The 24,884-nt window shown below is 56.6% G+C and overlaps 12 protein-coding genes across 12 annotated transcripts; 3 read left to right on the forward strand and 9 right to left on the reverse strand.

The window, feature by feature from the left end:
- Window positions 1-428: 428 nt before the first annotated feature.
- On the reverse strand, window positions 429-2,958 carry M421DRAFT_423565 (uncharacterized protein). The gene is made up of 2 exons (XM_033593509.1): window positions 2,619-2,958; window positions 429-2,566 (listed from the first exon to the last, which is right to left on the reverse strand). The coding sequence occupies exons 1-2, from the start codon at window positions 2,658-2,660 to the stop codon at window positions 812-814; spliced, it is 1,797 nt and encodes a 598-aa protein (XP_033445979.1). The 5' UTR covers window positions 2,661-2,958; the 3' UTR covers window positions 429-811.
- A 2,412-nt stretch (window positions 2,959-5,370) lies between these two features.
- M421DRAFT_423566 (uncharacterized protein) lies at window positions 5,371-6,379 on the reverse strand. Its single transcript, XM_033593510.1, has 2 exons — window positions 5,853-6,379; window positions 5,371-5,801 (listed from the first exon to the last, which is right to left on the reverse strand). The coding sequence occupies exons 1-2, from the start codon at window positions 5,976-5,978 to the stop codon at window positions 5,478-5,480; spliced, it is 450 nt and encodes a 149-aa protein (XP_033445980.1). The 5' UTR covers window positions 5,979-6,379; the 3' UTR covers window positions 5,371-5,477.
- A 796-nt stretch (window positions 6,380-7,175) lies between these two features.
- Window positions 7,176-9,281, forward strand: M421DRAFT_7743 (Nucleotidyltransferase; the record flags this gene model as incomplete). Its single annotated transcript, XM_033597322.1, has 1 exon — window positions 7,176-9,281. The coding sequence occupies one exon, from the start codon at window positions 7,176-7,178 to the stop codon at window positions 9,279-9,281; it is 2,106 nt and encodes a 701-aa protein (XP_033445981.1).
- Window positions 9,282-9,982: 701 nt separating this feature from the next.
- Window positions 9,983-10,910, reverse strand: M421DRAFT_103036 (uncharacterized protein; the record flags this gene model as incomplete). Its single annotated transcript, XM_033586862.1, has 3 exons — window positions 9,983-10,561; window positions 10,609-10,724; window positions 10,775-10,910. 3 exons carry the CDS (start codon window positions 10,908-10,910, stop codon window positions 9,983-9,985), a joined length of 831 nt encoding a protein of 276 aa, XP_033445982.1.
- Window positions 10,911-11,649: 739 nt separating this feature from the next.
- On the reverse strand, window positions 11,650-12,811 carry M421DRAFT_236697 (uncharacterized protein). The gene is made up of 2 exons (XM_033588452.1): window positions 12,485-12,811; window positions 11,650-12,431 (listed from the first exon to the last, which is right to left on the reverse strand). The coding sequence occupies exons 1-2, from the start codon at window positions 12,646-12,648 to the stop codon at window positions 11,696-11,698; spliced, it is 900 nt and encodes a 299-aa protein (XP_033445983.1). The 5' UTR covers window positions 12,649-12,811; the 3' UTR covers window positions 11,650-11,695.
- A 64-nt stretch (window positions 12,812-12,875) lies between these two features.
- On the forward strand, window positions 12,876-13,690 carry M421DRAFT_103038 (Cwf15/Cwc15 cell cycle control protein; the record flags this gene model as incomplete). The annotated part of the gene is made up of 3 exons (XM_033586863.1): window positions 12,876-13,270; window positions 13,321-13,618; window positions 13,673-13,690. 3 exons carry the CDS (start codon window positions 12,876-12,878, stop codon window positions 13,688-13,690), a joined length of 711 nt encoding a protein of 236 aa, XP_033445984.1.
- Window positions 13,691-14,425: 735 nt separating this feature from the next.
- M421DRAFT_7747 (uncharacterized protein) lies at window positions 14,426-15,078 on the forward strand (the record flags this gene model as incomplete). Its single annotated transcript, XM_033597327.1, has 3 exons — window positions 14,426-14,524; window positions 14,571-14,850; window positions 14,954-15,078. 3 exons carry the CDS (start codon window positions 14,426-14,428, stop codon window positions 15,076-15,078), a joined length of 504 nt encoding a protein of 167 aa, XP_033445985.1.
- Window positions 14,959-18,605, reverse strand: M421DRAFT_423570 (kinase-like protein). Its single transcript, XM_033593511.1, has 3 exons — window positions 18,172-18,605; window positions 15,422-18,087; window positions 14,959-15,372 (listed from the first exon to the last, which is right to left on the reverse strand). Exons 1-3 carry the CDS (start codon window positions 18,229-18,231, stop codon window positions 15,333-15,335), a joined length of 2,766 nt encoding a protein of 921 aa, XP_033445986.1. The 5' UTR covers window positions 18,232-18,605; the 3' UTR covers window positions 14,959-15,332.
- Window positions 18,288-18,621, reverse strand: M421DRAFT_7749 (uncharacterized protein; the record flags this gene model as incomplete). The annotated part of the gene is made up of 2 exons (XM_033597328.1): window positions 18,288-18,468; window positions 18,542-18,621. The coding sequence occupies 2 exons, from the start codon at window positions 18,619-18,621 to the stop codon at window positions 18,288-18,290; spliced, it is 261 nt and encodes an 86-aa protein (XP_033445987.1).
- Window positions 18,622-18,926: 305 nt separating this feature from the next.
- Window positions 18,927-20,509, reverse strand: M421DRAFT_7750 (DUF155-domain-containing protein; the record flags this gene model as incomplete). The annotated part of the gene is made up of 2 exons (XM_033597329.1): window positions 18,927-19,022; window positions 19,076-20,509. The coding sequence occupies 2 exons, from the start codon at window positions 20,507-20,509 to the stop codon at window positions 18,927-18,929; spliced, it is 1,530 nt and encodes a 509-aa protein (XP_033445988.1).
- A 408-nt stretch (window positions 20,510-20,917) lies between these two features.
- M421DRAFT_423572 (P-loop containing nucleoside triphosphate hydrolase protein) lies at window positions 20,918-22,161 on the reverse strand. Its single transcript, XM_033593512.1, has one exon. The coding sequence runs from the start codon at window positions 22,046-22,048 to the stop codon at window positions 21,077-21,079; it is 972 nt and encodes a 323-aa protein (XP_033445989.1). The 5' UTR covers window positions 22,049-22,161; the 3' UTR covers window positions 20,918-21,076.
- A 387-nt stretch (window positions 22,162-22,548) lies between these two features.
- Window positions 22,549-24,606, reverse strand: M421DRAFT_94585 (uncharacterized protein; the record flags this gene model as incomplete). Its single annotated transcript, XM_033598215.1, has 2 exons — window positions 22,549-24,102; window positions 24,217-24,606. 2 exons carry the CDS (start codon window positions 24,604-24,606, stop codon window positions 22,549-22,551), a joined length of 1,944 nt encoding a protein of 647 aa, XP_033445990.1.
- Window positions 24,607-24,884: the final 278 nt, after the last annotated feature.

A 24,884-nucleotide genomic window follows, 5' to 3' on the forward strand; every position in this document is an offset into this window, starting at 1 on the left:
ATGGCCATGGCTGTAATGATGGTCGAGTTCACGGTGACTGCAATGAAGCATAGGTGAAGGTGGCCATTGGGCCGGGATCGATTTATTGACGGCTTTTGGAAATTTTGGTCATTGAGAAGGTGATTCAGGCGCAGGTGTAAGACTGGAGTTTGAGGAAGTGCAGGTTTTGCCGTCACGTGTCATTACCTTCACGCCATTTTAAAGACAATCGATCTGATTTTAAGGGTGTGTGTAACATCAATCCTCAGCACCAGATGATTTAGTCACCACAGGCAGCCGCTGTACGCCCTTCATCGAGTGGTAACCGCTGAGTCCATCTACTTGCGCTGGGGTGCGTTTGTTGCTACCCAGAACCCTGCAAGAGCTGAAACGTTCAACGGCCCAACGGCAGCAACGGGCAGGTAAAGCAACTTTGGCAACATTCCGGGCTGCAACCATAGTAAAGTCTATTTATTATCACGGAAAATCCCGCGGCCTGAAAGTTGTCGAACACATATTGCCTAAACGTGGCAGCTAAGAGCAAAGATTGGGACTTAAAACGACACAATGATTGCGGATGCTGAATCTAGCTTCTTCGATTCGGATAGAATGCAAACAATGCATGCCGCGCCTGCTCGCTAGCATAAAGAACAGCTCATGGCGCATTACGCATTACTTCGTGAAAGGATTAGTATAGTAGTGATGAGTGTATGCAAGCATGGGAATAGAACTGAGAGGACCGGCCGTGTCTGTGTATCCAACGCCATGCCGAATCATGAAAATGTACAACAAGAAAAGGAAACCCAGAATGCCTGGTCCCAGTGCACAATCTCTAGTAGCGCGCCGCGGGTCCATGTGTGTGGTCTTCCTGCACAAGAACACCCTCCTTTACACCTTGTTTCTCAACCTTGGACATCCAGTCCACCTTCTTCTCTTTCCTCAGCATCCATCCGCTGAACACTTTCTTCAATTTGCTCTGCTGCTGAGTCTTCTGCAGCTTCTCTACATTATGAAATGCGTGTTGATCCGGAGTGTCCACGCTGGTGGTCCGCGGGAAGCTGTTCTGCTCCATGCTCATCTTGCCAAGAGATGAAATATCGGTGCTCTGGTGACGAACGTGGCCGTTGCGGGGCGCTAGATTCCCAGCCGATGCAGACCAGCCAGTCAGTACTTGGGAAATTTCGCCTTGGTCCGGTCGGGGAGAGCTCTTTTTCGAGTCTGCTCTCTGCTTGTTGTACATGGGCGATCGATGGCTGTGTGCAGATGGACTCTGGGGATAAGCTTGCGCGTATTGCACAGCAAGAGTGTCAGACCCACTTCTCCTGTGGCTGTGATGGCTTCGTGTTGGCGAGAATGGGCCTTGTTGCTTGTCTTGGGCGCGCATGACGCTGGCGATGTGCGAACTCGACAGCTCTGGCTGTGGCTTGACCTCGCCCTTCCAGGAATCAAGGCTAGGCAGAGGTGGCAGCTCCCGATTGAGGTTTACTTCGGACTTCTTACGATCGGACTCAGCGTCACGACCCCTCGTTCCTGGTCTGCTGTTGCTCCTAGAGTTGACCCTTATTCTTGAGCCCCAACTTCGCCAGCCGCGCTGAGATTCAGTTCGCGTTGGCTCGACATCATCATCGTCGTATAGAGCTAAAGATTCCCTAGATTGTGTCCGGCTCAGTGCTCGAGAGGGAGCTCGGGACACAGTTGTGCTGCCCGGAAAAATATACTCTTTGATGTTGTTCTTAATACTGCGCGCACGGCTTGGTGGTCGAGCGGCGGTAGCAGGTGATTGCTGAGGGGAGTCGTTCTGTTGTCTCCTCCTCTCAAGCTCCTTCCGCATCCACTCAGCAGCCTGAGCGTCTGCAATCGCCGCTGGTTCCAGCTGGCGAGAATGACGATTAGATGTGCGTCCTGATGTGAGTGCCGCGGACGAGGGTGCGGTCGATGCCTGATTGAAGCAGGCGTCGGTGGTAGAGCCGGTCATGGGTGTGGCGAGACTATCAGCATCGCCAGACTCCTGTCTGGTGCGCTGAGAACGTCCCCTCTGCACTGTGGTCTCCGTAGGTGCTGGCTTTACAGTGGTGTACTTCTTTGCCGCAGAGCGTCCTCTTTCATCAGAAAAGGCATCGTCGAATCGTTGTCGAGCCGACTTGGTGCGAACAGGCAAGGCGCTTTGTGCAGCCTTCTTTGCTTCTGCCTCTGCTCGTAATCTCCTGGCTTCGAGGGCAGTCTTCAGGTCCACAGGCGCTCCTGTAGGCATCCTAACCCTGACATCGTTTGCACCTGCGGCACCTGCTGCAGTCTTCTGCTGCTCGCCTTTGCGCCTGTTCATTGCACCAAAGTCCAGGCGGGGATCAGTGTCTTCCATGCCATGGTCGGACGGCTTGAAGTTCTGCAGAATGAGGCGACATGCCACGCGCAGCTCGCGTTCTGTGTGGGCGTCAAGCGGCTGGCGGCTGATATAGGCGGCGAGATGGGGGAAAACATCATTCGAATGATGCCTCCTGTGTGACTGCGACTCCTTCTGCGGTTGGGCCTGCGCCGGCGTGGACTCTGGCGTCTTCTCCTTGGCGGCGCCCGTCTTGCCGGGAATCTTCTGCGCGGTGTTAGGGCACCACGGCTATGCCGAATAGCAATAGGATGCTTACAACGGGCGCCAAGTTGAAGGAGAACTTGCGCTTCATAGTCATGGGTAGTTGCGATTAGGGATACGGTGCACAATGGCCTGTATACTTGGGCAATTTGGGCGGTGTGGCTGGCACGGCGACGGCTACGACGAGGAACGTGAGGCGCGCGTGCACGTTGTCCGCATTCGTATCCGTATCTCTGTTGCTGCAAGCCGCTCTCAATGACTGCAACTCGACAGTAAGAATGGGCGGGCCTCCAAAAACCGGGATCAGTGTCGCGGCGTTGACGGTGACAGGCAACACGAACTGGAGGGCGCCGCGGTGGATATATCGCCTGGTGCAGGAGGTTGTTTGGGTTTCAGGCTGGGCCTCGACTGCATCGCAGCCGGGGTCTTGTCGGTTTTAACACAAGGCCCTCTGCGTGCACCAGCCAATGGCGTTGCATTCACCTCCGAACCACGGCAGCCACCACTCTCCCCGTACTGCAATTACACGAATCGCGTGGACAGCCTTTCACACCTCATCTCTCGATGCAGTCCGATGCTTGTCGATGCCGCGTCAAGATGCCCTCCAGCGCCTCCACACTGGTCTCGCGCTGCCGCAGTAGCCTGCCTTAGCCTGCATATACCTGCAGCACCGTGCAGCACCTCTCCGTCTTGCACTCCTTTCAGCTGCACCTATCTGCACCCACTCGCGAGATGCGCCGACCCGCTGGATGCGCCGACCCGCTGCTCCAGAAGGCTTGCCGGTCGCCTATCAGCCGTCGACTGCGTAGACCCTTTTGCGGGGTGCTAGTCTCACTCATACCTTTTTCAGCCATCGTGGCTCGCCCGTAGCCTCACCGCTATCTATTGAGCAGTACAGTAGCACGGAGAAGTTCAGAGCCATAGTGACCGTTGCACCTTCAACCTTTCGACCAGCTCTAGGGCTGTGTCTTGCTCTGCCTCTAAACTTCCGCTCACAGTCGCACGGCGCATGTCGTGCCACTGATCACGTCGGGACCATGAAACGTCTCCCCAAACGGTCGCTTGTCTATGTCCTTCAGTCACTCCTTCGTCATTTCTATATCGATTTCATCCGTTGTGCATGTTCAATTATTGGCCGGTATTGGCTAGTCTCAGAACGGCGAGGATCGCCTCGTGAAGTCAGGTACCTTCCTTGTCAGATGCACAACACAACCCTCATGACAACGCCAACGCTTTCAGCCACTCTGTGCGCCGCAAATCAGAGAAGGCTGTGAAGGCGTTGATCTCGGTAGATGTCGCATCGCCGACAGAAGCAAACATCGGTGACTGAGCTGCAGCACCGGCCACTATCCCGGCTCACAGGCCGACTTTCCTTGCCGTCGCCTGAGGCGAAACCTACAGCTGTAACAAAGCGCGGAAATTACTCATTGGCGCAGTCATGCAACAATAACGTTAAATGGGGAAGGAAAAGCACAAAGACACGTTAAGGTTCAAACCCTAAGTTTGCATGAGGGTACTGGTGTCGCAAACTCAAGGAAATCGATGAGGGCAGATTGCAGCACAATCAGACACTTTGGAGTTGATGGAAACGCTGCAGCCTTACAAGCTTACGATAACACTCTAGGATTCCGAGCATTCAAGCATTACTCGAGTGCTCTGAACCACTGGGTTTTTTCCCCAAAGCCTTCGCTACACATTGAGCATTGCAAATGTGCGAAGACCTCCAGGGCTGTGTGAGATTCCTAGAAAACATGCCGAAGCTGTCATTCAAGGAGTGCAACCATGAACTCCGTTGACGGCAGAAGCCTACAGGAACCGAGTCAATGCTTCAGCCCGGGGGTAGTCATACCGTCAATAGCAACAGATGATGGCTTGAACGATCATTGCCGATCTAAAGAGCCCGCTACTAAAGACTATAAGCATCTTGCAGTTCCCACCCCCATGTCGTTGGAACTCTGCTTCCGGGTATCGAAAGTTCAAGTCGAACACTTAGTAGCGACTCCCACTGGCTTCATCACCGTCTCCAAATCATCTGCAGAAGCAATTCTCGATAGCAAAAGGCTTCTTTTCTATGGAGGCTGTATGCAGTGCTCTACAGCTACCAAACCCCAGGAGGAGATCGACCACCTCATACACACACCAAAAGATATGATCTATTCTTCTAACACCGCGTCGCTAACCTTCCATCATTGACTCGGTCTCATCCTCGAAACCATTAAGCCTGCGTTCGAGACCGCCCGTTCGAAGGTGGAAATCTTTCACTATCTGTTGAAGGCTTTGGTACGGCCCTTTGCAATCCCCAGAGTTTGTGGTCCACGATGTCGGGTTTTGAACATGAAGCGGCCGGTCGCAGTACAACATAGCACTGGTCGTCGGTACAGACGATCACCTGGGTAGTCGAAGCTTCCAGGGCTAGAGGAGCATCCGTAAGCACTGCTGGTACGTCTCTCGTGACATTAGAGTTCACGTGAGGTTGAACCGGGCGTAGTAGTGGTAGTGGTGTGCAAAGTACACGGCGGCTAGTGGTAGGTCGTTGTACGAGAGGCTGTATGGATGGACGGCGTAGTGCTCTCAGCGTATTGTGTGGAGCGTAGTGGCGAGGAGATTGTAGTCTCTGGACCGGAAAACACAACTTCGCTATACGTTCATGGGCTATCTTTTGGGTTGTCCGAATTCACCATCCGTTGGGTTCGGGTCGAGGATTAGCTTCCCTGGATCCTCTGCATTAAGAACCTACTCGAAGCCTGCACAATGTCGACATGCTGAACAGCAACACAGCCACTTGCAAACACGACAAAAAGCAAAGACAAGTTGGATCCGCATCATGGATGTGACATGATGGGTATTGCATTGTATCTTCTATCAGATAAGAATGATAATGAGCAAGTAAACGAGCGACCAGAACGACCATGGTTTAGTGACCTCCGCCCCAGTGCTTCATGCCCTCAGGCCTGCGCCATTGCAGCTCCTTGCCCTCGTAGCCCAAGTCATCCTCGCCACCGTGGAAGAGTGCGCATACTGATCGGTAAATGCTGGATCCACGTGTGCTGGCCTTGGGGAGCATCTGAGGAGCCTCGACCGACCCAGGTGCAACGTCGCCCTCAACGTCGAAGGCTTCCTCGTCTGCACCTGCCAACGAGTCGATCATGGCAGAAAGCTTGTTGTGGAAGCGAGTCATGAAGGGTTCGAATTGGTCAGAGTCGACGATTGGTGCTGAGAGGCGCTCGGCAATGTCAAACTGGGGATAATTAGATTGTAATTTCATCATGTCTCGTGGCAATGGACGTACCTCGCGCAAACCCTCAAGTCGGAGTTGCTCAGCGCGCTTGGACAGATGGGGAGCCGAAGGTGTGATCGGCATGGCGGAGACGAAAGCCAAGAGAGCCATAACGGCCATCAAGATGAAGGAACGCATTGTGGTATCGTAGTAAGATGGATTTGGATGTTGGATAAGGTGCTGATGGGTACGGTGCAGGCGTCAACGCTAATTCCAGAAAAGCGAAAGTAGGGTAATGAGAGAATAAGAACGAAAGGCACGCAGTCAACAGACGCGGAGTCGATATCACTACAGTCCAGGTAGGAGGGGCCGGAAATCAATTCGCCTGAAGAAACAGCATCATGCGTGGCCGCCTTACTATATATCTGTTTCTTGACTCGCGCCCTCGGATAAATGTGAAACAACGGCTGGCAATCAGAACAGGAATGATCAGCCGCAAGGAGAATCATGTTCCCACGTTTGCGCCATCTTGGCCCGATTGATTGGGCGCCAAAGCAATGCTGGCTAGGCAGAATGGTAGAAGAGCTGCAGAATTCCTCATCCTCCGCATTGACAGCGATTGGCGCAGAATGCTCGTTTACCGAGGGCATGTGAGAGCGCGTCGCGAAACGCATTTAGGGATGGTCAAAAGGCGTTGACACGCAAGGGCGCACTGCAACCTCGTGTGAGCATCTGATGGCCAGACTGCATCCCTCAGAGACTGTAGAGCTCGTGGTGTGCTGCCAGGTTACACATCGTGATGCGATAGAAGAAGAGCTTCATGCGCGATGGTGTGTACTCGCGTCCCGGCTGCGGCCTTCCCGATAGAGCATAGATTAGTGTGGGAAAAGCATTGGCCAGCTGTTTAAGATGAAACATGTCGCAGATTGATGATGAGTCTTTCGAGAAGCAAGTGGGCCGTCCGATATCAAGCACGGTCTGTGATAGTGACATTTGTCCGCGTACTACACCGCGGACGTTCTCGCTAGTTGCAAAAGGTGTTGAGGTCGTCCCTCGCTTGCTGTCAATAGTTGGTGTGGGGTGCAGGATAAGCAGAGTGGAAGACTGGAAAGGTGGTCCCTTAAGAATGCCAAAAGAGATCTAGCCAGAAACAACCTGGGGCGTCGCGTCGTGAGCAACCTCACCGTGTCGTCATTCCGTCGCACTCGCACTTCAGCTTCAGCCTCGCATTTTGAACATTGTGTACTCAACACGCTATCGCATTCTTCTTGGTGCATTATACGATGCATGACCAGTCACATTGTTACTTTCGAAGATTGAGGACGCGCTTTTTAGATACGTCCTGACACCTCCCTTGCTTGGTCTTACCGAACCGCTACGATAGTATCATTAGCTATGGACCATAGTGAACACCATCCGAACCTGAGGGACGGATCCCTTTCTCCGACTTCTACGATCTCGGACCTTGGGCTCGATCTGAGTAGGTTACCGACAATTGCCATCTTGTCAGCGCATTTGAAGGACGAGGACGAGAAGCACCTGATAGAAACGCTACGTCGGTTCGAGGCGCCATTCACTACCGACGCCTCGAGAGCAAAGATCTTCATCGGAAAGGTGGCGACCAAACGGAGGGCCGAGTTTGAACTTCGGTCTCGGAGGCTTACGGTTGAAGAGAGTGTCGCACCAAAACGGCCTGCTAGTCCTGTCAAAACCAGTGATTACACGAGCAAGAGGCGGAAAGTGTCTAGGAGTCGGGCCAATCTGGACGGAGCGGGGGCTGATGACTCTGCTACTGAAGACGATGCTATTGACGGATCCACCACCAGACACAAGGAGAGTTCTGGACTCGATGCGACATCTACGCAAGTCTTGTCTTTGTTCGATAATCCTACAGGGGAAGACACTATCTGGGTGATACGGCTCGACTGGTTGGAAGACTGCGTGCGAGCTGGCCACCTACTGCCTTTGAACGACAAGCTAGTGTACACCGGTAGAGTGCGCGGGCGACCCAAATCGGTCAATCCAAGACCTATGGTGCCACTGCCTTCAAACAAGCCTAGAGGCGCACCTGCTTCTCAGACCCTTGTGGCGACTCGCCCAGACGAAGAGGGGGACATTCTGGACAGAGCGAAGGCAGATGTAGCCAAGAATCCGCCAAAATTGCACTATCGACCTTATCGAACCGGTCCCAGCTATGGCACTCGTCGATTCGAGGGCAAGAGTTTCGCGCCTACCTTGCAACCTAACAAACCTACATTCGCCTCGGCTACAGCGCACCTATTACAGCAAACCACAAGCGAGTATGATGGCACTGACAGCGACACACCTGAACCACCCGAGTGGGTCAAGAAAAGGATCAAGTACGCATGTCAGCGCTTCACACCCGCGAATGGCCCCAACGAAGATTTCCTCGACGAGCTGAAGAAGATTCGCACTGCCAGGACGCTCATCGATGATGACATAGGCGTTCGTGCGTATTCGACCATCATAGCTGCAATCGCAGCCTACCCATACAGACTCAGCCACCCTCGTGAGATCGCACAGCTCCCGGGATGTGACGAGAAGACAGCCGTGCTGTTCGTGGAGTGGAAGAACACTGGCAAGATCCAGGCAGTAGAAGACTATGAGGACGACGAAGCGATGAAAGTCCTGCGCTCGTTCTACGACATCTGGGGCGTTGGTGCGAAGACTGCGCGCCATTTCTTCTATGACAACAACTGGAACGAGCTCGATGACATAGTCGAATTTGGATGGAATGACTTGGATCGCGTACAGCAGATTGGCGTCAAGTATTACGACGACTTCTTGGATCCAATTCCCCGAGCAGAGGTGGAGCAGATCGCAGACGTCGTGCGCCAGCACGCTGTCAAGCTACGGGATGACCGCATCACGGCGACCATCGCGGGTGGTTACCGGCGTGGCAAGCAAGCTTCGGGCGACGTAGATATGATTATCTCGCACCCCGATCTCGAATCCACCGCCGGACTGATCAGAGAGATCGTCGAATCCCTAGAGGCCGACGAGTGGATAACGCACACCCTAACAATGAGCCTGACCAACACACAAAGGGGCCAGCACGCACTGCCCTTTCGCTCGACGAAAGGCCACGGCGTGGGCTTCGACACGCTGGACAAAGCGCTCGTCGTGTGGCAAGACCCGGCGTGGCCGACTCGCGAGCAAGACCTCGAGGCAAACCCAAAGGCCAAGAACCCCAACATCCACCGCAGGGTAGACATCATCATTGCGCCCTGGAGAACCGTTGGCTGCGCAGTCATGGGCTGGAGCGGCGGTACCACGTTCCAGCGTGACCTCAGGCGGTACGCGAAGGCCGTCAAGGGCTGGAAGTTCGATAGTAGTGGGATCCGCAGCCGCAGCAACGGCGAAGCGATACTACTCGAGGGCGAGAACGGTGTAGACGGAACACCAGAAGACGCAGAGAAGAAGGTATTCGAGGGCCTGGGGCTGGTGTTCGTTCCGCCTGAGTACAGGGTCACGTATTGAGCGAGGACTGGCGATCACGCAGATGAGGACTGTCGCATGGCTAATGGTTACGCTCGCACTCTCGACATTCACGTGCTCGGTGCTACTCGTATTCCTACAGACTCGAAGATCGAGCGCTGCGACTTCCGCCCCCCGTCATGACGAGCCCTCCAGACAGCCAACTCCGCCCCTGGGTGCAGCGCACTATCAACGCGATCAAGGCACCGTTTCTGGCAGTCGAATACATCTTCACCCCAATCATCAACGGCCGGTACTTCGCGCTGAAGCACCGCCAGCACAGCGTTTAGCTGGCCCATACGAGGAGGCTGGGGAAGGGGTACTGGGCTGCTTTGCGGGACTTCGAGGACTGGAGGAAAGCGCGCAGTAGGAGGGAAGCGATCGATGGGCTGAGAGTCTGGGATGCCGTGGAGAGCAAGGAGAGCTTCGTCGTTGATAGGGTATGTGTTGGTGGAGCGCTGAAGGAAGGGCTGAGTAGTCGGTGTGAACGGTGTGGAGCGTATAGCGAGAAGCTTGTGGGGAGGCAGAATCAGCCAGTACGATTTTGACGACGGTCTGGTATTAGAGTGGTTTTACATATGAAGACAGTAGGAAACGGTATCACATCTCCGAGCACACATCATCTCACAGCGCCTCGCTCTCTTCAACTCCCGCTAATGCGACCCACTCTCCTCAACGCCTCAACCCTCATGCCAGCAACGCGTCTACGAATCCTTGAACCCCTCCTGCCTCGCCAGGTCAAGGTGCCACTTCAGCACTTTCTGGAAGACACTCTTCGCGCCCGTCTCAATAACATCGCCGTGGCAGGGAATAAGCCTGTCAAAGTCCCACTTGTTGATGCGCGCTGTACTCGCAGCATAACTCTTCCTATCCGACGCGCTCACGCCCCACCAGATCATGCGCTGCTGCGCCAGCGCCTTGCCCTCGGTGCTCGTCAGTGCGCCGAAGATCCTAGTCAGCAGGCCCGATCTGGGGTCCACGCCTGTCTTGCTGAACTGCTCGGTGGGCGGGCTGTTGAACATGTAGTCTGCTTCGATGAGGGTCCGGGTGGGGCGGTGGTGGAATACGATTTCCTTGTTGGCGTGCGCGTGCACGTATTCCCAGTCGAACTCGGCGTCGAACTCGGGGGAGATGGATTCGAGTGCCTTCGAGGCGCGGAACAGGTGCGTGAAGGGGACGTCTTCCTTTGATTTGTCTTTTGCGCGCAGCTCGGGGAGGGTCTCGGGGCCGAGGATTTGGGCTTGCGGATAGGCCGAGTGCCAGGGGCCGAGGAACATGTGGTGCTGTGAGTGTCAGTGGCTGTAAGGGTACCGATGCGGAGAGTAAGTACTTCGGCGTCTGGCGCGCAGATGTAGCGGACTTCTCCTAATTCGGCGACTTTGGCTCTGACCTCGTCTGTGAGGGCGACAGGGGAGAAGACGGCGAGCGACCCGGATTGGAGGCGTACTGAGATGCGTATCAGCTGTGCAAAGCTGTTGTAAGTGACGACTTCATACCGACTGTGCCTCGTCCTCCGATCTTTATCCTGCCGAAGCGCCAGAACGGGACGGAGAATGTTGTGATGGTTCTGGGTACGACCTCACGGATGACCATGACCTTGGCCGGGTCTGAAGGAACTAGCTTTGAAGACATGTTGTAGTGCGCGAGTTTGGGCGATGTGATTGGAATGGTTTGAATTGCTGGACAAGTAGCTGTGCCACAGGCGTGAAGCTTGGGCGAACGACGTCAGTCGCGAAATGACGCAGTGCTCGAGATCGCGCGTCGATGAGGTGATTGCACTGAATTCGGTTGTTGAAGCTTAATTTCATTGTGCTGCTACGGCCAAGTATATATACTGCGCTCGGCCGGTGCTCAGATCAAGCAATTTCACATGCATCTGGACGAGATGTGGTCGAGATGGTGTTGCTGACGCCTGCAAGGTGCAGGGGTGCTTGGCTCCAAGTCATGACAGGTCGGGTCCATGGACCGCTGCATAGTCAGCACCATCATTTTTATGTCAAAGCTCGCACGATCCAGAATTCGACTCCCCGTACCACCAAACGTATGTACGAGCGAGTGTTTTCATTGAATGCTGCCTTGCAGCATGGCTCTGTGACCACTCGACATGGCTACTTTGGAACCCTGCCTGCCTCCAGAGTCCCCGCATTTGCTTGGGATTGTCGTACGCCTACCCCGAGTATTTGCATTTCACAAGACTGCGCCTACTTTCACCCTACCCGGAGCTCTGCGCGATCTCCGGGCGTTGACCCACCGCATCGTCGCACTACCGTACCCACACAGAACTTACCCAGAAGAGCAAGCAGTTCCGGACGCCGGGCGAAGTGATGCGCGTTGCTGTAGGCTGATGCGTCGGCGCATTGGAGTGCTAGTGGCGGGCTGGATGCGTCGTGATGTGTAAGACGTGCATCTGTGACTGCTCAGCCTGGGATGGCTGCATTTTCTCTTGCGTTCTCAGCACTGAGCTCATTCATCAAGCTCTTCGGATTCCTCCTGTTGTTATCCTCGTCAAGCTTTCGCTGGATGAACTTGGTCATTTGCTTGACCTTTTCCAGCGCAACATTGGTGCAGTGTAGGATAGCCAATGGATTTATGGTTGCGCCTCCGTACTTGGCAATTTGGCAGACTTCACCGTGCTTGTTCATGGTGATGATAACCTGCCCATCGCGCACCTGCTCCTCAGCGATGTTTGCATCGACCAAGTAAATCTCGCCCTCTTCGAAGTATGAAAAGGTAACGCAGAGCGGCTGATGCAGGATTGAGAGAGGAATCGGTTCGCGCTCGCGTACGCTCAGGATAATGGCCTTCTCGCCCTCGACCTGTACGTCCGGTCGCCTGAAATGTTGGAGCGCAGCCATAACAGCAATGCACGAGGCATCGATCAGCCCTCCGTCGTGATCGATGATATGTACGTCGGCGCGAAGGGCAAAGCACTTTTGCCCAGCAATGATGCAGAGCGATTCGGTGTCGAGGGCGTTTGAGCGGCGGATCGCTTTCTCGAGAATGCGCGAGAGGATAACCTCAGCGTCCGTGGGTCGCCCAACCTCGAAAGCCGGCGAGGCCATGGGCGAGAACTCGGTGACGATCTGGAACACTCCATCGAACTTGCGCTCCGGTGCTGGCGTGACTACGTCGACTGAGATGCGGGCAATAACTCTGGTGAAGGTTAGTCTGACATGCACCAGGATCAAAGCACCAGACACGCTTACCTCGTCTTGCCCAACTGCACATCTGCAACGCCATATTCTTCGCCAAAAGTGAGCTCTAGAGAGCGGAATGCGTCGAATGCGCGTCCATCGAGACGAATCTGCTCCTGCAGCGCTTGCTTGATGAACTCGCGCTCGTTGATAGAGATCTCGGCTTCACGAGGCATTTCGATTCAGTCGCACCGCTGCGTGGCTTTGAGGTAGTGATGTCAGGTCCCTGTGATGCTCTGAAAAAGCAGCGGGGTCGGCGAAACCATCCCCGACGGCCTGAGCGCGGTTTCTCAATGTTCAGCAAGCACCACTTTCACTCTCTCATGCTCAACGTCAACCACGCGCAAGACTCCCGAAACCTCACACGCAAACACCGCCTCGACTTGAACAATTCATCTACAACATGACGACCGCTCACAGACCGACGTTCGATCCCGCACGCGGCAAAGAAGCCCAGCGCGGTCCTGCGTACCACCAGCGTCTTCTTCCGGCACACACAACACTCAAGCACAGACAAGCCGGTCAGGGCGGAGATGCAGACGGGTACCAGCGCGACTTGCGCGCCGAGCTCCTGGAAGCCGAGGCGCGCCACTACGCGAAGAAGAACGGCACCTACGTCGAGCCGGAGGCTGCCGCAGACTCCAGCAGCGCCCCGAAGCGCCAGATCGAAGATGTAGCAGGCGTAGAAGGCTTTGAAGATGAGGAGGCTGCGAAGCGGCGACGGATAGAAGTGCTTGAGAAATACAGGGACGAGGACGCGGACGATAGCAGCGAGGAAAGCGACAGCAGCGATGAAGAGTGAGCGGTCCCTTGATCCCACGTGGCCGAGCTCTGCTAATCTTGGACAGTGACGATGATGAAGAAGATGAAACCGCCGCACTGATGCGCGAACTCGAGAAGATCAAGAAGGAGCGCGCCGAGGCCAAAGCCAAGGAAGAGCGGGAACGTGCAGCAGAAGAGGAAGAGCAGCGTGAGATTGATGTAGCGCGCGGCAATCCCCTGCTGAACAAGAACGACTTCGCAATGAAGCGTCGATGGGACGACGATGTTGTCTTCAAGAACCAAGCTCGTGGGACCGAAGACAGGAACAAGAAGAAGGAGTTCATCAACGACATGCTGCGGTCCGACTTCCATAAGAAGTTCATGGTAAGCTGGCACGATCTAAAGGTGATGTTTGAGCTGGCTAACATGTTGTCACAGTCCAAGTATGTGCGGTGAGGCTTTCTCTTTCTCATCTGCATTCAACGGCCCATCATTGGATTCGGTGCTTTGGTGCTTCTGGAGCGAATATGCAGCACGTGAGACTGAACACTGAGCGACCTCAAGGGTCTAGACGTGTGGGGAAGCTACAGTGACGCAACATCTTTAGCCTTATCTGGATCAGCAGACATTGGCTGCTTTCGGCTGTCAGCTATTCCTTATCGCAACCCTCTGCACACCCCATCGAACGAATAGGAGCATCCTCACCTCCTACTCCAGACCATCGACTTCACCCTCAACATGCGCGGCAAATGCCCAGTACACCGTATGGGCTCAATATGGTACTCCAAAGAGTCAGAATGCACCAGCAGAGTACCCAGAAGCTGCGGAATTGTCTGAGAGAGCCGCACTCCACTCTCGAGCTTGCAACAAAGTCAATCAATTCCTTGCACCACCGAGTGCCCAGACCCACAAGCGCATCGGAAGAACACAAGCACACCTTGGCCCTTCCTTCCGACCTCTTATGAGGCTTCGATAGCAGCCAGTATGCGCACGAGCCGACACTCCCCCCAGCACAGTGACTTCATGTGGCTTCGACATCTTCCACCAGAGCCTGCCCATCTCTCAGTACCGGCCATAGCCACTCCGCTTCCGTACATATATAAATGAAAGAGAGTACCAAGCCAATACACCTCGACTCCTTCTCATCCCTTGCCGCTGAAGCATCGCATCACTCACCCGCACACGCACAACATGGCAGGCTACGGGAACCGCACCGCACACGACCCCACCGCCGAAAGCCTGGCAAAAGAGCACTCGCACACGCGTCTCAACCTGACAGACTCGCACAGCGTGCGTACCCAGCTCACCTCAGTCCCGCAACTAACCCCCCGCACAGCCCCCAACCTACGGCGCAGGCTTCGGCAACAAGCGCGCAGCGTCCGAGCACGCATCGGCTGAGACTGAGCACGCATCGACTGAGACTGAGCACGCATCGACTGAGACTAAGCACGCACCCGTTGCCTTGCACTCGGACTCGAACGACGACAGCGCGCCGCGGTTCGACACGCAGGGCCGCCACGGCTCGGCGCCGTACAGCAACGCGCACACGCACGGCAGCGCGAGCACGGCGGGCGCGGGGTGGGGGAATAAGACGGGTAGTTTCGCGCGGGACGAGGGTGAGTTGCTCAGTTACCGGCTTTGATTGTGATCGGGGTCGGGGTTGACGCGGATTTTGAGGGATGTGGACGGATGGATGGATGGATGCTGACGTGTGTGTAGATTCGACGCTGGGCAGGGTCATGGAGAGAGTTGGTGGGGTGGTGGGGAGCGCTGGGTTGGTGGAGAGGGGGCGTGAGAAGCGGGAGGCCAGGGGAGAGGAAGCGGGTGTGGGTGTGGCGAAGTAAGTAAGAGGGATTGTGTGCGGCGGAGAGAGATGGGAAGCGGGTTTGCGCTGGTGTTGGACGCGAGTGAGAGACGGGCTGGTGGCGTGGATGCTCTGCTCTGCTCTGCTTTGTGTTGTGTTATGTTGTGCTAGTGTAATTGCAATGTTTTCCTTTGCTCCGGGCCTCACGGCTACTCCTATAATGTAAGCGATGCGAGTCCAGCCCAAACGACCGCGTTGCTGCGCTATCCAACCCCCCCGTGCCGAACCCGGCGCTCAGTAGATGCCCTGCGTGCGGTACTGAAAGGTATCGTAACTGAACTCGTTAGCCGCGCTGCGTCAAGAAATCCTTGTGGAAAACTTACAGTCTGGTATAGTAACTCCCCACGCTCTTGGCGATCAGCTCGTCGACAAAAACCTCCGCCTCCTCCTTGCTCAGATGCAGCATCAGGCGTGCGCGCAGACTGTTGGTCACGCTCGCGCTGCCCGCGGCAAAACACGGCATCTTGCTCTGCTTGCCCATGAGATCGACAAGCATGATCAGTCTCTCTGCCTCGCGGCGCAGGGCCTGGAAGGCCTGCTTGCACAGGGCTTTGAACTCGTCAAAGGCGGGCGCCGTGATGCCGCCGAGGACGTCGACGTAGTCCTGCGTGAGCTTGAAGGGCGCGGCTTCGAAGCCCATGGAGCCGGGGCTGTTGGACAGCATGAAGCCGAAGTCGATGTGGATGATGTGGCCCATGTTGTCGATGAGGAGGTTGCCGTTGTGGCGGTCTTTGAGCTGCAGCACGTACGAGATGATGCTGTATGCGGCGAGGGAGCGCGTGAAGCAGCCCACACCCGCCATGTAGGGTTCCGAGTCGGGCTCGCCGAAGGTCTTGAGCCAGTGGTCTTTGAGTGTCGAGATGCGTTTGCGCGGGTTGGTGCCGGCAGCTATGCTGGCGAGGGTCAGGGAGCGCTTGAGGGAGTGGAGGGAGACTCCGTTGGTGATTGTCTCGATCAGCCCACAGGATTCGCCGGTTACGAGGATGCGCATGCGTTTCGTCCAGACGGGAATCCGGTGCTCGTCCCAAATTTTGGCGCAGACTTGGATGAGCTGACACGCGAAAGCTTCCTGCCGGAGGTCGTCGCCCGTTTTGACAATGACAGAGATCAGGTCCCAGTTCGGCATGGAACCATAGGGCGAAGAACGGCGAACACGCTCGCGTTTTGCGCTCCACTCTTCACCGAACGTTGCTGCGGAGGGGTCATCGCGATCGCCCTTCCGGCGCATGCCAGCGGTCTTCAAGTCGTTCTCCATGCGTGCTGCTCCAGCCCCCGAGTTCGTGGCCACCGCCATGCCTTCCTCGAGATCTTCTGGCTCGGCCATGATTGCCGTTGGATCTGACTCTGCCATGATGGCATCAAATGTCGGCGCTGAGTCTTCTGACATGAAATTCTGCTCCTCCAGCGTCTGCATGCTCGCAATGATTTTCGCCTTGATCGCTGCCACTTCAGTCCTGGGCCGCTTCGAGCCGCTCGCTTCCAGTTGCGCCAGCATCTGAGCCGCCGTTCGCATGTGTGTTGCAAGCGCCGTAAAGTCTGGCTGATCCGGCCCTTGGTTCCTGCTCAGCGGTAGCGTTGCTTTCCGCGTTGGGCCAGGACTGTTCGAACGGCTAATCTCCATGTCCGATGTGCGCGGGGTGGACAATGCCGCCGTGGACGACAACGTGTTCGCTCCGCTGGACGATCTGGGTGCTGCAGCTTTGCCGTTGGCGGTGCCCGGTGGCAACGCTACCCTGGCCAATCCAGAAGCAAGATCGTCCTCGTCCATGTCCGCGATCAAGGCAGTGCTGCCGAGGTCGCCAGTCGCCGGCTCGAAGACGCTGTCGGATCCGCTGAGTGGTGTCCTGTCGAGTGCCAACCGCTCTGCGTTTGTAATGTCGAACAAGCGCCTTCTTGGCGTGCCCTTCTCGAGCATCAGCTTCCCCAGCAGCTGCTGGTTCTGTTCCGACTGCGGATCAAAATCAAAGTCCTCCTTCAGCACTTCGACCATGAGCAGATAGGGGACCTTCTCGGCACTGTTCAGACTCGTCGCCTCGGCAGGATTGATGCGCACAATCCGGTGATGTTGGCTCTGCGACGGAATCCCGTCCTTCAGCGTGGGCGGCGAGAGCAGCGGGATGTCGACCTCGGCGGGCAGGTCTTGTGCGATCAGCGCCAGCTCCGCACGCAGAGCGCTCAGACGCGCGGGCTTCGGCACCGACACGAGGCGACTGGAGATGTCCTCCAGGGCACTCAGGAACTGCGCCTCGTTGCGGAAGTAGTTGGAGCGCAGCAAGCGCACCTGCTGGGCGCGGGTCAGCGCCGTGGGCGTCAGAGGCCGGGGCGGGTGCTGTGGGGCCGAGTGCTTGCGCGAGGCGCGGTCGATGTGGGGCCCCAGCCCGGCGGTGGCTGGCGGCGTGGGCAGCGGCGAGGCGGCCCTGGCGTTGCCGAAGTCGGGCAGGGAGGACGAGCTCAGGCGGGCGGCGGCGTCGACGAGCAGCAGCGAAGGGCGGTGCTGGGCAGAAGCGCCGCGGGCAGCATGCAGCGGGCGGGCGGCCTGGCGTCGCAGGTCCCTTGCGTCCCTCGCATCTCTCGAGCGCGGCGCAGGCGACTTCGAGGCGCGGCCGTCCTCCGGGTCCGAGTGGCCCTGGACTGTCCGTCGCGGCCGCGGCCGCGGCGAGCCGCCCGCGACGGTGTTGCTCCTGCCGACCTTGCTGGTCTGCACGTTGTCCGAGATCATGTCCTCGACGGGCCGCGGCTTACGGGCCTGGGCGATGGCCAGCGGGCCGGCGTGGGCGGGCAGGAACGGCGCGGCGATGCTGGCCAGCACCAGGCTCGAGAGCACCGTGGTGGGCAGCACGTTCGCCTTGATGCGCTCGCGGCGCTGCGGCTCGGCGGCGCCAAAGACGATGCGCTGCACGCGGTTGTAGATGCGCCGGCATGTCTTGAAGGCGCTCGAGGTGGGCGCAGCGGCGAGGTCGTGCAGATATGTCTGGAAGAGCCAGAAGGTCTGCGGCAGTGTTACTACAGGTCATGGTCGTGTGTGGGCATGCGGCTCGATGGGGAGAGGGGGGAGGGGGGGGGGGGCGCCCACCAGAAGCGCGCCGTTGACGGACTCCTCGCACAGGTCGATGATGAACTCCTCCAGCGCCATCGACTCGTTGTCGATGCTAATGAGCAGGTGGCAGAGCCTGCAGGTCGTCCTCGTGGTCAGCGGCTGCGCTGTGCCATGGCCGCCGCGTGCGCCACGGCGACGTCGACGGCGACGGCGACGGCGACGGGGACAGGGACGGAGACGTACTGCGGCAGGAAGAACTCGAGCTCCTCGTACGCAAACGTGCGCAGCTTCGAGCAGAGCACATAGTGGATTCCGACATGGTCTGCATACCGACTGCGGCCTCTTGTTAGTCTCGACTTCGCGCCTCGCGGCGGGTGCGGGGGGGTTGCGGTGAAGCCACACTCACGCCAGATAGGCCACGGCAAGCGACGGGTCGCTGTTGAAGTGCTCGGATTCAATGAACCGCTCGAGCAGAGTCCAACTCATCTGGCACGGCTCATTGGGACGCGGCAAACGAAGGGCGGAAGAAGGGCGTGCTCGACTCAATGCTGGACGTCAAAGATGCCGTGGCATCACGTGGGGCACTCGGACAGGGTTCACACGCGCGCAAGCTACCGGCGCGGAGCTTTGAATTGTGGCACCCCTCCTCATCTCCGGGAACCTATCCGCCCACAAAAGCTCAAACACCTTGCCTCATGCGAACTCGACATGAACAAACTCCCCAACACCGTACCCCCAGCCTGCAAAGCTGTGCAAAGCAGACCTATGTACATCCAGCCGTACTAAAACGGCTAATCTGCAGCGTTCAGATCGACAAAGATGTTGATCGCTGCAACCACCACCTCGGCGAAAATGAGCACAATGACAATCCACTCGAGCAGTTCGCCCTGTGCTCTGTTAGCCCTCGAAAATGTCTTGCTGCTGCTGCTTCAGAACCTACATGGGTAGCCGTCAGCTGGTCCTTCAAAACCGCCAGTAAATCTCCAATGACGTTCAATCGCTCCGTAAGAAGTCCAACGCGCTGGTCCATCTCGAGGTAGCTGCGCACAGCCTGGTACACAGGGTCCAGTTGCGGCTCCGCCCACATCAGCTCCGGCGCATCGAGCACCGACCCCTGAAGGTGGATGCTGATGCGCAGAATGAACAGCTCTCCAATCTGCATGTTGATCTGCTTCTTGTTCAGGTTGATCTTGCCAGAGCTCGCAATCTGCGCTGGTATATCCTTGGTCTCGTCGATTGTGCTGTCGACCAGATCTTCGAACAAACTCGTCTTGACGCTCTGCGAGAGGCCGTGCGAGATGGCGAGCTTGATCATGTAGTTTTTCTTGTCGCGCAGCGAGATGAAGTCGTTGTAGATGCGCGCCTGGTACTCGCGAGTGTAGTAGAAGTTGAACTCCTCCGTCTCGACATCGTCCTTGCCGAGCTTCTCCACTTCAAACTTGGCAATCTCCTTGAGGAACCGCTTCTCCTCTTGCAGCGACATGCCCCAGATCACCACCGTGCCGTACTCGAACAAGAACACTTCAGGCGTGTGCACTTGTGTGTCCAAGTCGGGCGTGTCCAATTGCGGATCCGAGTCTGCATGTGTCATCGAGGGACGTCGGGGCCGGTCAGAGCTCTCGCCGTTACCAATGTGAGGCGCATCGCCGTCCTCGTGCAGGTCTATTAGGTCTTCTCGTCGCCTCTCGTTCTGGTGTTCCACCTCAATGGCGCTGTCCGAAAATCTCCGTTGCAGTGCCCCCGGAGCGCCTTCGAGTGCTGATGAGCTGCGTACGTCCTCCGCACCCTTGGCGCCGTAGTTGTACGGCGAGTATATGCACTCGTCAAATCGCTTAGGCAACGCGCCCCTGATCTTCTGCTTGCCCTTCAAGAACCGCATGAGTTCGTCGAGTTTGTACGAGCTGGCCGTGCAGTACGCCGTCACGCGCGGTAGCCGGTCTCGGTCTGCTTTGCCCAGTCGCGCTGCATCTCGTCTCGCCGTAGGGTCCTTAATTCGAGTGTATTGCACGTATACGTCGCGTCCGCTCTCCTCGTCTTCTCCGTCCTCGCCTTGAGCTGGGTCGGGCAGCAGCTTCAGTTTCTGCGCGGTTCGCGTTGTTCGCTGAGGACCGATCTTTCCGACTGGGGCGGGCGGTATCCTTGCAGGCGCACCCGAGCTGTTTCTTCTCCGCAGTTTGCTGTTAAGGCCAGCCAGCATTGGCTGGCCGCCATGACTTGTTGGCTGTCTTGATGACGAATGCGCGCTATCGTTCGAGGAAGACACTGTCGTATTAAACGTAACAGTGCGCTGCGGTTTTGGCGGGCTTGCTTTGTTCGCCTTGCTGCCACCAGACATGGACGACATCAGCGGCGTCGTCTCGGAGCTGGACGCCATTGTGGTACGCGAATTGGGGATCCAGCGGTGTCGCGATGATTGGACAGTCCAAGTGCGCGCCGAACACGAAGGGGTATCACGAAACAGATGTAGCAATTAGCCCTGCCATAGGGTGGGGTGACGAAGTAATGTCGCTGCAAGTCTCAATGCTTGCTCGCCGAAACTGACAAGATGACGTTCCTGCCCAAGCTTGAGGCCCCTGCTAGCCCCACGTGCTGCACGCTGCTCATCTCATGCAAGGCCGTTGATGAGCAGCGCACAGTCACCAATTGTATGATTGGCCTCTGACGATGCCTATTTTGAGGCTCGGTGGTACGCTTCTCCTCTGGTGACGCCGGTCATGCTTCGAGACATTTGTGAGTTGAAAGCTCTCACCCAGCTTTGCACCTTGGCAGCGAATCAAGCAGCGCTAGTGACAGGCTATCCACACCTATCAGTTTCTATACGCTCAATTGTGCAGAGCAAGAGACTTCGAGAGCTCGGTAGTTCTGAGACTGGGTATAGCGGAGAATATGATCTGACAACGGTAGAAATGTGCATGGCTCGTGATACTTGACAGCAGCCGACTCAAGCCTCACCTCTCGCAATATTTCTCGCCCTCCTTCTCTCTCTCTCCGCCTTCCGCGCCTGATTCATGCTGGGCGCCATGCCCTCCTCCTCAATCTTCGCCTTCGCAAGACTCTCCCCATCCAACTTATCAAACCCGAATCTGCCAAACTCGCCCCGTCTCCACTTCTGAATCATCCAAAGACTCGTCGCCTCATGGTCGACCTTGCCACCCTTTCCCAATCTGCCAGTCTTGCGCGCCATAAGCTCCAGCAACTCCACGATATCATTCGTTGGGCCCGGCGCAAATTCAGCATACAGCGTTGGATCAACGAGGTTGAGGTGGAAAAGGAGGTAATCCGCGAGCACAACAGGCGGGATGATAGTATCCTTCACGCTCCCGCAGAGCGCAAGCTTCATCATCGCCTCCGCATCCGGAACATATGGGATGAAAACACCAGGGGTATCCAGGAGGTAAACACCACCGCCGACACCCCTCTCGCCCTTCCCCGCACTAACATCGTCCTCGCTGGGTATGATCTTGACGCCGCTGCCGACCTTCCTCGTGACACCAGGCTGCGCCCCGGTGCGCGCAACCTTGCCCTTGCCCAGGCCGAGGCCGCGCAGCGCGTTGAGCAGTGTGGACTTGCCCACGTTGGGCATGCCAACCACCATGACTCGATGGCCGACGAGCTTCCACCTCTTCTCCGCGTGTTCGCGCAGCACCTCGAGCACTTTGCCACTCGCCTTTCGGCTCTCCTTCTCCTCCTCACCGTTGCGCACGAACAAGACTGTGCTGCCCTTGTGCCACCCGCGAATCAGCTCTTCATTCTTCTGCTCTCGCGGTCCGCCGCCTAGATCGCGCTTTGTGTACACAATGATGCGTTCTTTGCCTTCGAGCGCGGTCTCGAAGAGCGGATTGCGCGAGCTAAGTGGGACTCGATAGTCGCGGCATTCGATGACAAGGTCGATGGACGTGAGCAGCTGCTTCATCTTAGACAGGCCTGACTTGTGATGACCCAAGAAGTACGAGCGCGGAAGCGACGGGATCGTTGGGAAAACATGGCGTGCGATGAATGACATCGGAAAAAAAGCGTTGGCATATTGCAGCAAAAGTTGAGAGATATTTGTGGCTCGAGTCAAGAAGCTGGACTGCTTGGCGGCGGCTGACTAGTGCCCACAGCCTCACAAACACAGCTTGACTTTTACTGCTTGGAGGAAGTCTCAAATATGACACCGCAGACAGTAGGCTTTGGCCTTGCGCCCAGAATCAATTTCGAATGAGCATATTTACACTAACGTACAACTGAACAGCGATGCTGCGATAAAGAGGCCTTGGAAACTGCCGTGCCTCGTGCCGAATCGAATGCTTGCGATAAAGATACCTTGAACGTTGCCATGAGAGCTACGCACCTGAACCGAAAACTAAAGAAGATTTGCGCCACACTCTGGAGATGTGCACCTATCTCAAAGTCGTGGCTGCTATTGTGCGCTTATAGCTGGTCATGTTGGACGACCGTGGTCGTACTGATCGTGGCGGTCGAAGTCGAGGTCGAGATGTGGCTGAGCGTGAGGACGGAAGTCGCTGTAGCGGTAGAAGTGTGAACAACACTTCTAGGAGGGCCAAGCCAGATCGAGTCGCTGCGATCCTTGTGGGTGCAGAAGTGCACCTTTTGCAGCTTGACAAACTGCTTGGAGCCCTGGCCTCGCTTTTCCCACTCGGCATCTGCGCAGGCCTCTTTGCCGGGGAAGAAAGGGTGCGGGAACTTGACGGGTGTGTGCCATGACCTCTTGGAAAGATGAGCGTCGGCCTTTGAGACGTCTGTCGAGTCATCGACGACAGTGTAAATTTGTTCTTTGTAGGTAATTGTCTCGTCAACTCCTGTAGCGTGAGTCGTGGTCACCCTAGTCGATGTGGACGTGGTCGTGGAATGGTGCTCTGGGCTGCCTTCCATTATTGCAATGTCAGTAGGCTTCGGTCCGCAATTTGCAGGGAAACCTTCGCCCATGCGGCACTCGGTTTTGTCGCCTTTCCCATTCTTGCTGTAGCAGTGGTAACACGCCATACCAAAAGTCCAGGGTTGCAGCATCCAAACGTCCTTGGTCTTGCCATCTGCCGCTACGGCAGCACCTCGAGGGGCGACTTTAGCTTCCGAGACACGAGCTCGAGTTTCGGCGGGGGGTGGGGGCGGTGTGGTATAGGTAGCCTGATATGTCACAGTGACGGTCGCCTCCTGCTCATAAGGCACTGCCGAATAGAAAGTGGGTTCGATGGACCAGGACGTGACATTGAAAGTCCTGGTGCCGAGGTGCTTGGAGTTCTCGATTGGGCCGCAGACGAACCTGGCTGACTTGATGGGGTGCGAACGAAGATAATTGTCGTCGTAAACCTCTCGGACAGAGTCGCGGTTGCGGGGACCCTCCCGCTTCTCGCGGTTTGGCATGAGACACTTGTTGAAATTCTTGGGCATGTCCTCGGTGAAGCCGAAGCGATACTCGGTGTTCCGGTGTTCTTCGGGGCAGCGATACTCGCCGAACGTCTCAAGCTTGCAGTACATGTCCATCTTGTTGACATCGTCGATCCAGGCGGCACGATGTCCCTTCCAGAGCATCGGCCTCACGCTGAACCCCGGCCGAAAGCTGGCGCAAAAGTTGTTCTCCATCTCGAATGGGCTCTGTTCGGGGGCGCCACTGCAGTCAAGCGAGGATTCGAAGACCGCGAGGTGAATCGCGGCCTCGGCCTTCACATCGTGTGGCTTGCGGGCCCATAGCCAGCCGCCATGCACCACTTGGGTGAGGGCGAACGCCGCCGTCGTGCCTGTAAGAAACGCTCGCATGACGTCGTCTGGATAAAAGAGATGAGTTAGCCGGGAGTGTTCAGTGACGCAGGGTGAGGTGAATGCAGACGGGGCAGGGGCTGAGACAAGGTCTCGAGTGGGGCGCAATCCAGGAGTGCCAAAGATGAATGAGTCGGAGGAGAGGAAGCATACCTGATGACAGCAGTGGAGACAGTGGTCAAGCACGAAGCGTGGTGAGCTGTTGCGATGCTGTGATGCGTCAGTACGTGAGCTGGAAGGCATATGAGTGATTCATAGGAGCGATGCAAGTCGTTGCTCGTAATGCTGATCGTGGCAAGGACTGGTTGGTGAGAGATGACGTACAGAAGGTGAGGTGCTGTGCGCGTGGCAGGCAGCAACGTGCGTTGGTGTTGAGGCGAACTGCAACTTGTTAGTGGCTGAAGCTTGATTGAGTGTAACGAAACGTAGAGATGGAGTGAATTGCCTTGTGTAGAAGTGCTCGCGGTGGTGAGAAGCGGAGTGGGTTGAGGGTTGAAGAAGAGACGGAGTCGCGAGGTCGCTGGGCAGTTGATAAAACAAACACGGTGGCTCTAGCGCGAGCGAGTCCGGGCTGCAGCGCAGGAAGGCAGATTGTTGGGTGCGTCGCATCTCAATGCAGGCGGTAGTGGCCTTCCGAGGAGGGAGGCGCCCACGGGGAAGGCAGGCGCAGGGTGGCTCGGTCAACGCCCAGCATGGGACCGTCGAGGATGCCATGGCGATTAAAGGAAACACCAGCTGAAAACAAACTTACCGTAGTCGTTGCGGTGTTTTCATGCAGTTGTAGTCACGATACAGAAACCACAATAGCAACAGTCGCGATGTCCATTGTGTCCCTTGGAGCCGTGTTCGCTTCCCAGCAAAGCCTCATAGGGATTGTACTGCGCTGTGTCACGACCCGTCATGTCAACCGGTAGTAGCGTCGTTGACAAGCTCGAGGGATTTATCCTGAACTCTCGTGCTTTCGTGTTTGGCGTTCAACCAATCTCAATGTT

The sequence above is a fragment of the Didymella exigua genome, assembly GCF_010094145.1.
Source record: "Didymella exigua CBS 183.55 unplaced genomic scaffold M421scaffold_27, whole genome shotgun sequence".
Classification (NCBI taxonomy): Eukaryota; Fungi; Ascomycota; class Dothideomycetes; order Pleosporales; family Didymellaceae; genus Didymella; species Didymella exigua.